The following is a 15,485-nucleotide window of genomic DNA, read 5'->3' on the forward strand; positions in this document are numbered from 1 at the left end:
ATCTGTGTTTCTGAGGAGATGTTTAGGACTGTTTGAAACTGTTATAAAATCTCAAAGTGTACTCTTTAATTTGACATATTTTGCTCCTAACATTAAGAATATTGCCGAGTTGGAGGGTAGGTATGAAAATGGGGACTGGAGGGGTAGAACGTGCACAATGAATGCTTATTTTTCTATTAAGTGGTATTGTTTTTCTGTTGTTTTTTTTTTTTCTGAGATTAATTTTTATTGGAGTGTAGTTGCTTTACAGTAGATTCTTATTTTGCTATTCCTTCTCGGAGGTATTTGGAGGTTGAGTTGACAGCTATCCAAGTGTCTCGGTCCATTAAAGCATTCTTAACATCAGGGAAGTACTGATCCAGTCTTATTTAATAGATTCTCATATACATGCGTTGTATAGTGAGGCAGATAGCTCGGTTAATGTGGTATGGTGCCTTTTATGTATATCCTGTATAAAGCATCCGATCTGCCAGTGGCAGCCCCAGGCTGAGCAGGGTTGGTGAGGGTGGGGGGGGGGGTGTGGGGGATGGGAGACTGGGGATGCACTTTCAGTTCAGTATCTTATACAAAATGGCCAGGTTTCAATGGATGAAGTTGGTCCTTGTGTTCTCTCATTCTCCTCTGTAGCTGCTTCTCTAGGTCTTATCCTTTTCCTTCCCATGTTACCTCTTCACTGGCCCTATCACTTAAAAAAAAAATCTGTTCTTAAAAGTTATGATTTAAATACATTCCTGTAATTCATAGTGAGGTATCTCTCAATAGTTCTCATTCAATTGGGGTGGGGTAGTGGTGGTATTTAAAAGGGAAGTTTAGAAAGATGGTAACAATAACCCTGTGTACGAGACAGCAAAAGAGACACTGAGCAGTCTTGTGGACTCTGTGGGAGAGGGAGAGGGTGGGAAGATTTGGGAGAATGGCATTGAAGCATGTAGAATATCATATATGAAACGAGTTGCCAGTCCAGGTTCGATGCACGATGCTGGATGCTTGGGGCTGGTGCATTGGGATGACCCAGGGGGATGGTATGGGGAGGGAGAAGGGAGCAGGGTTCAGGATGGGGAACACATGTATACCTGTGGCGGATTCATTTTGACATTTGGCAAAACTAATACAATTATGTGAAGTTTAAAAATAAAATAAAATTTAAAAAAATAAAAAAATAAAAGGGAAGTTTACAGTATCTATTAATTAAACTGTGGTGTTGGAAAAGACTCTTGAGAGTTCCTTGGACTGCAAGGAGGCCACACCAGTCAATCCTAAAGGAAATCAGTCCTGAATATTCATTGGAAGGACTGATGCTGAAGCTGAAGCCCTAATACTTTGGCCACCTGATGTGAAGAACTGACTCATTTGAAAAGACCCTCATGCTGGGAAAGATTGCAGGCAGGAAGAGAGGGGAGGAGAGAGGATGAAATGATTGGATGGCATCACTGACTTGATGAACATGAGTTTGGGTAAGCTCCAGGAGTTGGTGATGGACAGGGAAGCCTGGCGTGCTGCAGTCCATGGGGTTGCAAAGAGTCAGACACGACTGAGCGACTGAACTGAACTGATTAGTACAATGTGTTGGAGGAGTTATTTTTGATTCATGGTTTTTTTCTTAGTACTCGTCCCTCTGCCATTCTAGGCCTCCCAGAGCGGAAAATCAGAATGTGTAGAGGCTGCAGTGCTCTGCTTCTAGACCCAATTTTTTCTAACGGTGGAGAAGCCAAGTCAATCCAGATACACATGTGACTTTTGAAAGGGATTCAGAGGGTACAGAGAAGTTTTCCTGTTGTCAAACGTATATTTTTATTTCATGCCTCATCACTGTTTACTTTTTTTCTAAAAGAATAAATTTTTAAAGACTGAAAAAAGTTTTCTAAAGGAATATTTAAGATTTTTATTTCCTATCCAAAGGACAGTGTGGAATGAACATCTCAAAGACAGTATCAGGGGTATCATGAGCCTCAGATCGGAATACATTTGTCTCAGAGTAGCTAAGTTTTTTCCAGGTAGACATAAATGAATAAAAATTCATTAAGTTACATAGTGATAAATGTCACCAAACAAGCCAAGGCTAAGGTGTTCCCATCTCTCTGCATTCAGCGGTGGCTCCAGAGCTGCTAGGGTAGGCTAGAGGCTACTCTGCACCCACCCTAACAAAAGTCTAAAAAACCAGGCTCATAAGGATCTGACTGAAAGAGAATTAAGCACAACCAATTCCAACAGAAGTAAGCACAACCCAGCACAACCAGGTCCAACAATCTGTAAAGGAAGACACCAAATTCAGACGCTCGACAATGTAAAATTCACAAAAATCCGGGTTTCGCTGGTGGCTCAGTGGTGAAGAATCCACCTGGCAATACAGGAGACACAGTTGCGCGCTCTGATCTGGGAAGATCTCACATACCACGGAGCTACTAAGCCTGTGTATGTCACAGCTACTGAGCCTGTGCCCTGGAGCCCGTGAGCAGCAACTGCTGAAGCCTACATGCTAGAGTTGCCTGCGCACCGCAGCTAGAGAAAAGCCTGTGCAGCAACAAAGACCCAGCATGGCCAAAAATAAACAAGTAAATACAATTATTATTTTTTTTTAATCCATCTTCCAGTTTAAAAACAAAACACAACTACTAGACATGCCAGGAAGCAGGAAAATGTAACCCACAACCGGGAGAAAAATCAGTCAATAGAAATGAACCCCATAATGGTTCAAGATGGAATTAGCAAATAAAAACATTAAAATGGCTATTTGACCTGTTATTGTATTTAAAGGAAAAGCTCAGAGTTTTCTCTTGAACTAACCACTGTGTGACTTTTTTCATGTTGCCTGTTGGAATTGGAAGAACCCGTGGGAAAGTTCTGCCTACTGCTGTTGCTGTGAACAAGAAGCTCCTTTGTCTCTGATCCAGGATTCTCATGTCTTCCACTGGAACCCATGACACTGCGTCAGGCTATAACACATTATTAGCTTACAAACTGGATAGAGTCTCAAGGTATTTATAGTTCTTGACAGCATGAGAATATATACCTAATTCCAATTTCTAATTAAAAACTAGCCCAATCAATTATAAGGTAATCATGATCATATGTGGAGGTAAATTTAAAGCTTTTTGTTGAAAAAAGCACCTGGATGAAAGATTTTGAAATATTGTTTTCAGAAATTTATTTACATGTCTTGGATGGAAGCAGTTGATACAGTTTACTTGGAGTTCCTGGGGGAAAAAAAAAGAATTTTTGAAAAGATGGGACTGCTAAGTGTACTGTGGAAAAATAATAATTAAAAAAATTTCCTGCTTGCTACCGAAGTTGCTTTAGCCATATACAATATATAGAAGTCGTATAAATAACACATCTCATCAAAGGACCAAAATCTCTAAGTAATTCGACTATGTAATGAATTGGATACAAATCTTACAAAAATAGTGTTCACCTTCTTATTACTGTCCTCTGGCTAATGCCTGATAGACAAAAGAAATTTTAAACACATTTCTACGAATCCACCAAGATATACATACCTTTCAAACCAAGGGCTAAAGGCCTATTCCCAGGACTAGAGGTGTCTTCATAAATATCATAGATGTCAAAATGGAATTTATCTTTCCTTGAAATGTGACCCATTTTTGAGAGGTCAATATGGTGACTGCAGATTTTTTCACTTAGATTTGAATATTCTCTTTGAAGATTCCGCATCTCAAATTCCAAGGTGTCCCTTTCATTCTCTATACTTCTTACATAATTTTCTAAGAGTATTTTGTCTTCCTCAAGTCTACTGATGCTGTTTTCAAATTTTATACTTTCTTGACTATTTTTTTTTAGTTCCTCTTTTAGAAGCTGATTATCGGTCTTAATTTCCATTAACATTTTTGATAACAGTTCACATTCATTGCCCATTTCCGACAAACTATTCTTATAAATACTTGCTTCTGACTTTGCATTTTTTATCTCTTGCAGAAAATTCTCTTCCGCAGTAGATTGGTATGTTTGAATATCCTCAATTTCTCTTGCCATCATCTCTCTCGCAGCAGTAGATTCTTGTAAGGTGGTTTCAAGATTAAGCTTTTCATTTTTAACTGTTTCTACTATTTGAAGAAGTGTCTCTTGTTCGATTTTTGCCAATCTTTCTTTCTCTTTCAGCTGCGCTGTCTCTAGGCGGGTCTCTTTCAGTTCATTTTCCAGTGCCCCTTTTTCCTTTAGAAGCTGATGAGTTTTTTTCTCTAACATTTCTTTTTCCTCTTGTATCAATAGAATATTTGTTTTCATTGATTCCATTTCTATGCTCAATCGTTTGTTTTCATTATTGACAATGGCCATATCACTTTGAGTTTTGTGTTCCTTGCTTTTTAGTTGATCTAATGCTTCTATGATTTGTTGATTCTCCAAAGAAAGTTGACTGTTTTTTTCCTCGAGGGTTTTATTTTGTCCTTGGAGAACATTATAGTTACTAACTATTTTTTTCAATTCTTTAAGACATTCTTTGCCATCTTCTTCTGTTTTAGTTAACTTGGACTGGAGAGTATTCTTTTCTTCAACCAGTGTCTTAAGTTGCTTTTCATACATTTCAATTTTCTGTATCAGAGATTGTGTGGTAAAGACAAGAGGTTTAATTTTTGTTTTAAGGGTTAGGTTTTCATTCTCTAGTTTCATTACTTTTTTCTGTATTTGCATAGATTCTTTCAAGTAATTCTGTAAGTACTGAATTTTTGCTACACATTGCTCAGTAACAGAATTGACTTTGGATGTTTTCTCATTTTCAAATATTATTGATCCTTGTTTTACTGTAAATGGTTGTTTTTCTTTGTCTTTCATTTCATATTTTGTTGGGTCAATGAATGCCAGTGTATGTCTCGGGACTCTGGAATGGAGTTTTAAATCTGCAATATTCTTGTCAGTGATAGGAATTTCTTTATTGTTTTTCTCATTCCTTTTTCCCCTGTGTATTTCGCTCCTAGATAATTTTTTACATTTCCTACAAAAATTCACATGGAATTTTGACACTGTTTCCCTAAGTGGGAGCAATTTGTTTACTAATGCCTCTAATTCCAAAATTCTCTTTGATTTTATATCTTCACTTAAGTTACTTTCAATATTTTCTTCCTTAATGAAATTGTTTTTTTCTTTGTGAACAGGGGGCAGGTCATAATTCCCATGCCTTGGAACAGCTTTTAAAGTCTGCAGTTCGTTTGTAAGTGCCAGTTCCCTATTATGTGACTTTTGAAGCTCTTCCTTCATTTGTTTAATGGAATGGCAAATATCATCTAAATTTTCACAAAATCCATTCTTGAGAAAAGGCATTGTCATTCTGGACTTATCCAGAATTAGCGTCTCAGCTTGAGACATCCCATTATGAGGTACATTAGGTAGAAAATTATAAAAGTTATTATAATTCTTCAACCCGTCAGAATTTTCTGAAGCTGAATTATCTGTCGAAATTCTCAGAGGTAATGTGTCCTTGAAATGTATCTGGCATGGAACATCTATACTTTGAGGAAGACTGTCAATACTATCACTACTGAATTTTTCTTCTGCTGAATGAAGAGTTCTGGAATCCTCAAAATGATGAATTTTCTCTGTAGAAAGGGTTTCTTCTTGATTCTCTATAGGCTAGTAAAAATAAAAATCATACTATGTACTATCATTCGCCACATGACCAACAAATTAAGACAATATTTTGGGGAGGATATATTTTTACAACCAGAATGAACATTTTCTCCATTTCTGCAGCAGAGAAGCCTAACAAGTATGGTTCATTTTCTGCAGGAAACTCTACCTTTATTACAGACCTGTAACTCTGGTTTTCACAGTTTGCTTAGAAATTATACTTATTTTCTTAAGTAGTGAGATAGCAGGGCCAACCCCTCAATTTCAGAAATAGAAATCCAACATTTCTCAAGAGACCATCATACCTTGATGGGGAAGAGAGCAGCCATAGTTCAAAGGGAAGTTTAAAGAAAATGAAAAGTTTCATTCCTTCTGTATGTCAACCTTAGCTTGTCTTCCTAGTTTCAAGTGTATCTAGGGCTGTGACTGTTCTGGAAATGTGAGTTCTAATAAGTGGAGACACACAGTGAGTCTGGTTTGGACCTGTTCTAGAGAACTCAGAGGTCTAAGTCAATCCTAAAAGTAGGAGAACTCATAAGTGGCCAGAAAGGCTATAAAAGCTGCCTTGCATTTCAGTTTACTTGGGAATCTTTAGATATCTGGACTAAGTCAAATGCCCTTCCTATGCTCTTCTAAGAGAAACAAGAAAATTGTAGAAGTATGGAGGAGGAAAACATACATCTTTCAGGGTTTTCAGGACAGGAGTTTCCTTATTTTCACCTCTGACAATCCAGTCACCCTGTGAAGAAGGGGAGAATGTAAAGATGAAGATCAAAGGTTGTAACATTTCTGAAGTACCGAAATGTAGAAATGATTCTGTGCTGAAGAACATACCAAAGCCATTTCATTGTGTGTGCCGAATACTAGATTTTTTTCTGGGTTAAATTGTGGGTTTTCTACTTCAATGATACTTTTGTTCAATATTTCACTGATTTCAGACTGTACCTTTAAAAGACAAATTAAGACTATCAGACCTTGATTTATAAACTTATGAATGCACAAGAATAATAGATATTATAATTAAAAGATATCTTTAAATTTCCTACACATAAAAATTGACCATCATATAAAATATAAATTAAATTAAAATTACTGTAATCTCTATTGAAGGACTCTTTAAGAAAAGCATGCCTTTACTATGTGATTATAAAATGAGAAAGGCTTAACTGAGGAAAGCAGAATCTTCTGAATTAAAATAACTTTAGATGTTTGTTTTTTATGTTGTTGAATAAATCAGAGATCCTTGATCTTTGTCATCAGAGTGGACTCTGTTGTGTCAGCCTCAGGAGGCTTTTGTCTTCTCTTCCCGTTTCCCCGCTCTTGCTTCTAGTACAGGAATGTCAGGGTGAAGTTTATATAGGGCCTCCAGTTGTATGTGTTGTGTTCTGTACCCCCAGAATCCACACCCTGTCCTGTTAACACTACCCCTTGTTTCTTCTGGATAAAGACCCTGTGCCTTTGGCGGTGGTAGAGAGCCCCCCTCCAGCTCCAAGGGGTGAGCATGTGACCAGTTAGGGCGTTGCCTCCCTCTGAACAGGGACTGCTTTCAAGAATGCATGTGGGGCCATCAGAATCAGGACAAACTGCTAAGAGAGAAAAGCACAGTCTCTTCTCTAACTGGAGCCTGGAAAGATAAAGGCCGGAACTTTTAGCAACCCTTTTGCTACCACCTGGAGTCTGAGAATCTGATACTGTCAAAAGCAGAACCATGATAAGGAGGGAGGCTGGTTCTTGGATGATGTAGTCCTGGTCACACAGATAAAGCCATCCCCAAGTGCACTATCCCTGGGGTTTTCATTGCCAGATCTAACAAAGTGCAATTTCCCCTTACTTTGAGTTAGATTTTGTATCACTTATGACGAGAGTCCCTATTTTTAGACTGTATATAGGTAGCAGTTTAAACATACTTAAAAAAAAAAACAACAGGTATAACAATGTAGTTTCCTCCAAATTTGGAGTCTAGAATAGATTGCAGCTCTATTTTATCACATTTAGTTTCAAGTAATCAAGTGGCTAGGGGTCGTCAGCTTAGACATGTACGATGGTATCCTCAGTTTGCATATTTTCTATGTAAATTAAAAGAAACATACCATGCTAACATTTTGCAGAGTCTGTATTCGGAGAGCCTGAAATGATTCCAGTTGTTGCTGAAGGGCCTATAACAAAGTTATACAGGGATGGAATTGAACATCTGTAGGTGAACATACACTTTGTTATGGGATTCCCTAGTGGCCCAGATGGTAAAGAATCTGCCTGCAATGCAGGAGACCTGGGTCAGGAAGATCCCCTGGAGAAGGGCATGACAACCCACTCTGGTATTCTTGCCTGGAGAATCCCATGGACAGAAGAGCCTGTCAGGCTACAGTCCATGGGGTCGCACAAAGTCGGGCACGAATGAAACGACTTAGCACGCATGAATGCACACTTTGTTAGAATTAAAAAAAAATATCCCCCAAAGTTGCCTATTACAGGGATCACATGGAGGGTCAGGTGGCTGGCTTACTAATCATTCTTGCTCACTCTCAAGTATTCTGAGAAAGATCAGACTTTACACAGGTTTTCTGAGAAAATAAAATGAAATATACTCACTTTCAATGCTGATTGTGGTTGGATTTGATTTTCTGATTCTGATACACAGCCGTGTTCTAAAAAGTAAAATTGAAAAATGATGTGATTTAATTCTTAATTGTTATTTTTAAACAATGTTAATGGAAAGCAATCTCTTAGCTTTCTTGGATGGTGAGGCAAAGAGATAATGAGATGACTGATGTTCACATTAGGATAAACCCAGTGCTACCAGTATAGCGAATTAAGAAATAATTTTCATCTGACTTAAAATACTGCACCTACTTGAGGTTGTAACAGTGGTTTTACTTTAATAATAAATCATTAACTTGTAACACCAAACTTAGAATACTCTGAAACTTAGATATCTTTGTTTGTTTCAGGGATATAAGCTATATATTTTTTGGTATAAAAATGAACAATTCTCATATGATGGGAGACCCTTGGCAAAGTACTATATGGGTCTCAGTGTCTATGAAACAGCCATGTGATGTTTTTCTTCCTTAATCTGGAAAACAGTTTGGATTAATAGAACATAGGTCTTATTGTGTTCTTAAGCAAAGTGCTATATAAACATCTGTGTGTTCCTTCCTAAAAAACAGATCATAGATCTGCAGTAGAGGAGAGACTATATAATGTTTGCAAGTTTCATGACAAATGCAAAATTTTTATTTAAAAAATTTTAAAAACATGTCCTGAATGAAATGAGAGTTACATTAGAATGCTCCCCCTAGGCTGGCAATTTCTGATATTTAGGAGAAGGTTTCTAAAGAGTTCAGCATAGCTCCTTTGGAATGAAAGTCTGCCAGATGTTATAGAAACTGGTTGCAAAGCGTCTTCCCTCCCATCCCGTCCCAATCTGGCCCTTATCACTGAGAGAGCAGCTCTGGTTCACAACCTGGAGTCATTTGGCCAACTGAAGAATCCCACCTTCATCACAGAGCAGGGATGGACAGTGAGTCCATCTGATTACTGCTCAGCTTTGCATCTTACTGGGAATAAAATGGTAGTCAGAAATGTTTGTCTCAGAGAGGAAAAAAGGAACTCAAGTTAAGGTCTGGACCAGTCCTGTAAGGCATCCCAAAGTTTTTCAAACTCTAAAATAACCACTGCAATATTGTAATTAGCCTCCAATTAAAATAAATAAATAAAATAAAATAACCTCTTCTGATGAACTCAAATATTAATAGATCAAAATGCAAACGAGAAAAGAATGTATCACCTGTTGCTGCTGCTGCTAAGTCGCTTCAGTTGTGTCCGACTCTGTGCGACCCCATAGACGGCAGCCCACTAGGCTCCTCTGTCCCTGGGATTCTCCAGGCAAGAATACTGGAGTGGGTTGCCATTTCTTTCTCCAATGCGTGAAAGTGAAGTCATTCAGTAGTGCCCGACTCTTAGCGACCCCATGGACTGCAGCCTACCAGGCTCCTCCATCCATGGGATTTTCCAGGCAAGAGTACTGGAGTGGGATGCCATTGCCTTCTCCGAATATATCACTTAGAATCCCACCATCCAGAATTAAAGATGCTTGCCCCTTGGAAGGAAAGCTATGACACACCTAGGCAGCATATTAAAAGCAGAGGCATCACTTTGCCGACAAAGGTCCGTAGAGTCAAACCTATGTATGGTTTTTCCAGTAGTCATGTATGAGTGAAAGAGTTGGACCATAAAGAGGACTGAGCACTGGAAAACTGATGCTTTCAAATGGTGGTGCTGGAGAAGACTCTTGAGAGTCCCTTGGACAGCAAGGAGCTCAAACCAGTCAATCCTAAAGGAAATCAATCCTGAATATTCATTGGAAGGACCGATGCTAAAGCTGAAGCTCCAATACTTTGGCCACGTGATGCAAAGAGCCTACTCACTGGAAAAGACCCTGATGCTGGGAAAGATTAATGGCAGGAAGAGAAGGGGGTGACAGAGAATGAGATGGTTAGATAGCATCACTGACTCAATGGACATGAGTTTGAGCAAACTCCGAGGCAGTGAAGGACAGGGAAGCCTGGTGTTCTGCAGTCCATGGGGTCACAGAGAGTTAGACACGACTTAGCGACTGAAAAACAACAACAACAAAATTTTAGGTACCCACCCTTTAGTCAGCTCTCTAGACACATACATGGAAAAAAACAAATGATTTTCAATCAATGGGATCATATTATGCATTCTACTTTTAAATAATAATATTAGACTTATATTTGATAAAACCGCAAATAGTCAAATTTATTGCTAGTATTCAGATTTTTACTCACTACATGAGAGATTATTTCTTATGAGAGCCCTCTAAAATATTGGAAATGGGTCATGAAACAGATTAAGAGATTGGAAATTTTATGTTTTAAGTGGGGCTTCCCTGATGGCTCAGCAGGTAAAGAAGCCGCCTGCAAATAACATACATTTCTGATGTGAATATTCAGTGTGATTCACTCCATCCGTGCCAAAAAAGGGGGTAAATGATGAAAAAATTGGCCTCGTCCTTCCTCCCCAGTTGTCATGATGTTTGATAGTGATATTATTTTCACGTTTCATGATGTTCACACTTTGTTCTGTAACTATAATTCTCACAAAACTATTTAAACCCAAAGATAAGATATTATTGTTGTAAATATTCCCAGCCTTTGGCTTTATTCTTAATGGATTTCCTATTCACAATTTTATCTCTTCCTGCACCTGCAGCAACAGTCTCCCTTTCCTGCACAGATTTCCTTTGTCTTGTTAGGACTTGCAAGTTTACGGCTAAATATAAGGACTCCTTTTGCTAAGATGGAGTAAGAAATGTGGGGCAAAAAGAAATCCAAAGACTTGTTCAAGAGATACAGCGAATGAAGATCTTAAGGAAAGAGCATGGCCTTTCTAGACGGCTTCTACATGGACCTCCCTCCCTCCGTCTTGTTCCCCTGTGGGAGGTGGAGGTTTGTGGCACTGGAGATTATATATGTATATGCAGCATTTTCTGGTTTTACTTTGGCAGTGGATAAGGTGCCTGGCGGGGACAGGCATTTGGGGGAAGAGATATGAAGGTCCAAGAAATTTTTTAACTAGAGAGAGTCTAATCTACCTGCTTGCTGTGGAAACCATGTAGTGGAAATGGAGACGAAGAAGAATTCTGGAGAATGAGGCCAAAGTTAAGAACTACAGAATTCCAGGAGAGATACAATCTGGAGGGAATGGCCTGTGATGGAGCAGGGACAGTCCTCCCATGGAAGTGGGGGCAGCAGAGAATGCGGGGGGTGGGGGGCAGCAGAGAATGCGGGACACAGCCAGGTAGCTTAGCAGAATTTAAGGTTGAGGGTCAGGATGTTTGGGTCTGACTGCTTCTAATTTTTTCATACAGTATGAGATCATGTTGCCCTTTGAGAGGTAGTGGTGAGAGGTGCTGGAGATTTCATGAAACAAGAAAAGTGAAACAGTTATCTTGCAGAGGGCTTGATAAAGTGTTTTCTGGGGAAATAATGTAACTTTTCCAAATAGCATTGAGATCCACAGTATGACCACAGTAAAACACAGTGAGTGAGTGTTTTTCTCCACCAAAGTTCTGATGATTCAGTGAAGATACAGGGTAGGCAGAGAGAGTCATTTATTTTAAAAAGCTATCAAAAGAACTTTTTATTTTTCTTATGAGTTTCAGAGACACTGGCTGCCCCTTACTCCCAAAGGGAAGATAATTTTAAAATTCATCAATACTTAAAGAACCACATAGGATTTTGTGATTCTAGAATTGGAAGAGAAGTTATGAATGAAGCACAGGAGAGGGAACAGAATCACACGTCACAGTTTAATTAAGTCCTTGCTAAATGTACAATATTGGGAAGTATTTAGACTAAGTAGAGGATGTGGTGCCAGTCCTGAAGAGGCTTAATCTCTATTCAGATTGAAAGAAATATTATTCAGATTAGATTCAATTTAAATTCTCTAGCTGTTTCATATTTAAATGTCAGAATTTAAAAACAAGATAGTTTGCAACAGGATACTTTTTGAGATAATTTAGGTAAAGATATGGGGAATTTATTCTAAAGTCTAAAGGAGCTTATGTCATAGTAGACATATTTTTGTTGTTTAGTTGCTAAGTTATGTCTGACCCCTTGGACTGTAGCCCACCAAATTTGTCCATGGGACTTCCCAGGCAAGAAACTGCAGTGGGTTGCCGTTTCCTTCTCCAGGGCATCTTTCCCACCAAGGAATCAAACCCAAGTCTCCTGCATTGGCAGGTGGATTCTTTACCACTGAGCCACCAGGCCAGCCCATTCAACGTATAGAGAAAGTTTTAAGGACATAGCTGTAGCTAACGGAGCAGGAAGAACAAATGAATTTTTAAAATGCGATGTGGTAATAATTCTATATATGATGTTAGATACTCTGTAATTGAAGCTTTTTAATTCTCAGGTTCAAACACTGAATTTTGCTGCGGCAATTCCCATTCACTCCTAGAAGGAATTGTTTTCTGAAGCCTTGTGAGCTGCTCCATCCAAGCCTTCATTCATTCATGCAACAACTGTTTTTGAACAGCGCTATCTATCAAGTACTGTCCAAGGTGCTGGCAATCTTAAAGTTGAACAAAACATGCAACATCTCTGCCCATGTGAAGCTTCCCTTCTAGTGAGGGGCACAGAGGATAGAGTGTGTAGGACGGGAGTAACTCCTATGGGGAAATGTAGGGCACAGGGGAGGGTATGTCCCTGCACAAGGCGCTGTCCCGGGAGCTCTGCAGCCAGGCTGCCTGGGCTGGAAGCCTGACTTCACCAGACGCTTGCCGTGAGGGCTCAGTGTCTAGTTTCTAGGCAAAGCCTTACACAGTGCATGGTATACAGTAAGTACTCAAGAAAACTTTACTAATATTACTGTAGCAGCAAGGATGTTATCAATATGATGATGGTTTGGTAAATTTAAAATTTCTAATTGAGATGGAGAGCAGGGATGACTGCTCCAGTTCTCCAATGCTTCCTGGTTTGCTCAGAACAAGCCCTCTCATCCTACATGGAACTGCAAAGCCCAGTTTCCTCTCTGAACCCTCCTGCCATCCTCCTCCTCCTCCTCGCTCATTCTGCCCCTGTCGCTAGCTATTCCTCAAACATACCAGGGCTCCTCCCACCTCAGGGCCCCTGCAGCTGCTGTTCTCTCTTCCCAGAATGTTCTTTCCCCAGAAATCTGCACTGACAACTCCTTGAGCTCCTTCAGGCCTTTGCTCAGATGTCATCTGCTAATGAAGTCTCCTCCCATCCTGTTTGAAATAAAATTGCCCACTCCCCACCCACCTCTGACATTCCATATACTCCACCACTTCATATATTAACTACTTAAGTTCAGAGACCTGAGAACTATTGCAGGGCATTGTAATTCGGTGTTATTTATGCAAATCACGTTAATGTTCTGTTGGTCAGCACCCAAAGAACAGACCTCTTGGTGATGATGAAATGTAGTTAAGAGAACAGAAAGAGGGCAGGGCACACGGTCACACATCCGAGTTTCGTCTTTAGCTTTAGGCAGAAGATCCCTGCCATCCTTCATCACATCTGACTTGGAATATCTCTCACTGATTGAGCCCCTGCCCTTATACGCACCATGCTCTAGTGAGTAAGACAGGATCTCTCAGCCAAGCCTATGTGCTATTTTGTATGCAACGTCATTTTCTGTGAATTCTGGCATTTTCCTCCAGAGCCTTACATCTCGCTCACGTTAGAGAACACACAGTCTTGCCAAATTCAAGTCCTTCAGTCTCTTCTGACCTTACATGCTCTCCCTGTGGTGTGGAACTGTCTAAACAGTCTGTGAGGACTTCTCCCTGGGTCAGGACTTCTGGAACCACCCCCACCCACCCACACATTGCACAGGGGTGCCTGCCTGGCCTCCCCCCAGAAGATGGGCGGTGCTCAGAAGAGCGGAGAGGGGTCAGGTCAGCCCACTGTTCCCGTGGGGGCCACTGAGGTATGGCTTGTCCTGGTGGTCACGGGCATCCCGCTGTCTTTGTCTACAAGGGTATGGCTGTGCCAGCCCTATTTTCAGAGCCCTTGACAAAGCCTTTGTGAAGGTCCCTGGTTTCTGAAGGTGGACAAACCCTTCTTGACCTCAGATCTCCGCTTACTTCTCCCAGCCCCTCTGCGTGGGGATGGCCACGAGTCCCGCGTGGCTTAGGGGCAACCGTAGATCCGAAGGTGGCCCATCAGTTTACAGATGGCCTCCCGCCCCCAGCGCTCTGCCCCTCACCTGACATCTCTCATGAACACCAGGCCCCTCTGAGAGCCCTGGAGCCTCCTCCAGCCTCTCTGGAGGAAGCCAGACTCCAACTTCAGTGTGCTCGGATGCCCCACCCCACCCCCACACATCTTATTCATGGTTTATAAGGAGCTTGAAAACTGCAGCTCTTTAATTACTTTAAACACCCTCCCTATACACCCTTCCAGTAGTCCGCAGATATTTACCATAAAAAGTTCTTTTGGAAAGAATCCTTTTTAGTGATTGTCCATAAAAATCAGCAACTTCTTATTTGATATTCAGAGAGGCAGAAGAGTGTAGCAGGTGTGTTAAGGCCTGGACATTTGCAGCTACCCTGCTGAATACTGGCTCTGTCACTTGCTGTGTGACCTTGGGGGAGTTAGTTAACCTCTCTGTGCCTCACTCAGTTCCCTCGCCTGTAACATGAGAAGAACAGTCGTACCTACTTCATAAGGTTGTTGTGAAGATTAAGTTGATCCATTTAAGTGCTCAGGACCGTACGTGGCCCAAAGGAAATGTTCCGTGTTAGTTACTGTTAATACCAGCTGAACAGTTACCGGAAGTACACCAGTTGGGCCCGGGGATTTAGGCTGCGTACTGGTTGCTACGTCGTTTATTGTAGTTTTGCTACAGTAAAAAGGCAGAAACACTGCTGCGGCCGAGCTTGGCCGGGAGGTTTTTTTACCTGTTTCACTGCTACCATTTTCCTTTATCCCCTCAGAAGAATTTAGGATCTTGGATGCTGAAAGGAGGACGCAGTCAACCTCATCCTCTTCCTCAGGACGCTTTTCTGTAACAAAACAGCACTGGGCTTCAGCCTTTTGGCTTTGCCGGGAGGAAGGAGACGAGGCCTGGGGAGGAGGGAGACGAGGCCTGGGGATGCGGGGCGCGGGCGCGCTAAGCGGCCACCGGAGGGCGCGCTGGGCCGGAGGCTGGGCGGGCGCCTGGATGCCTTCCTCCTGGCCGGCAGAGGTGCGCGGCTGGTCCTGCAGATCCGCACCCAAGACCCGACTCGCTCTGGGGGTGAAGGGGCCGGGGTCGGGGAGGCGGCGCTCTCCAGTACCCGTCCACCTCCCAGGGCGCCCCTTCAAAGGCCAGTCCCACCACCTTACCCGGGCTCATTTCTGCTACTCAAG

At 41.1% G+C, this 15,485-nt stretch overlaps 1 protein-coding gene across 1 annotated transcript; it reads right to left on the reverse strand.

Moving 5' to 3' along the window:
• Positions 1-3,408: 3,408 nt before the first annotated feature.
• CCDC110 (coiled-coil domain containing 110) lies at positions 3,409-15,471 on the reverse strand. Its single transcript, XM_010835820.1, has 7 exons — positions 15,462-15,471; positions 15,035-15,139; positions 8,170-8,225; positions 7,671-7,736; positions 6,415-6,525; positions 3,498-5,583; positions 3,409-3,440 (listed from the first exon to the last, which is right to left on the reverse strand). The coding sequence occupies exons 1-7, from the start codon at positions 15,469-15,471 to the stop codon at positions 3,409-3,411; spliced, it is 2,466 nt and encodes an 821-aa protein (XP_010834122.1).
• Between the last annotated feature and the right edge of the window lie 14 nt (positions 15,472-15,485).

The sequence above is a fragment of the Bison bison genome, unplaced genomic scaffold (genome assembly GCF_000754665.1).
Source record: "Bison bison bison isolate TAMUID 2011002044 unplaced genomic scaffold, Bison_UMD1.0 scf7180017864050, whole genome shotgun sequence".
NCBI classification, from domain to species: domain Eukaryota; kingdom Metazoa; phylum Chordata; class Mammalia; order Artiodactyla; family Bovidae; genus Bison; species Bison bison.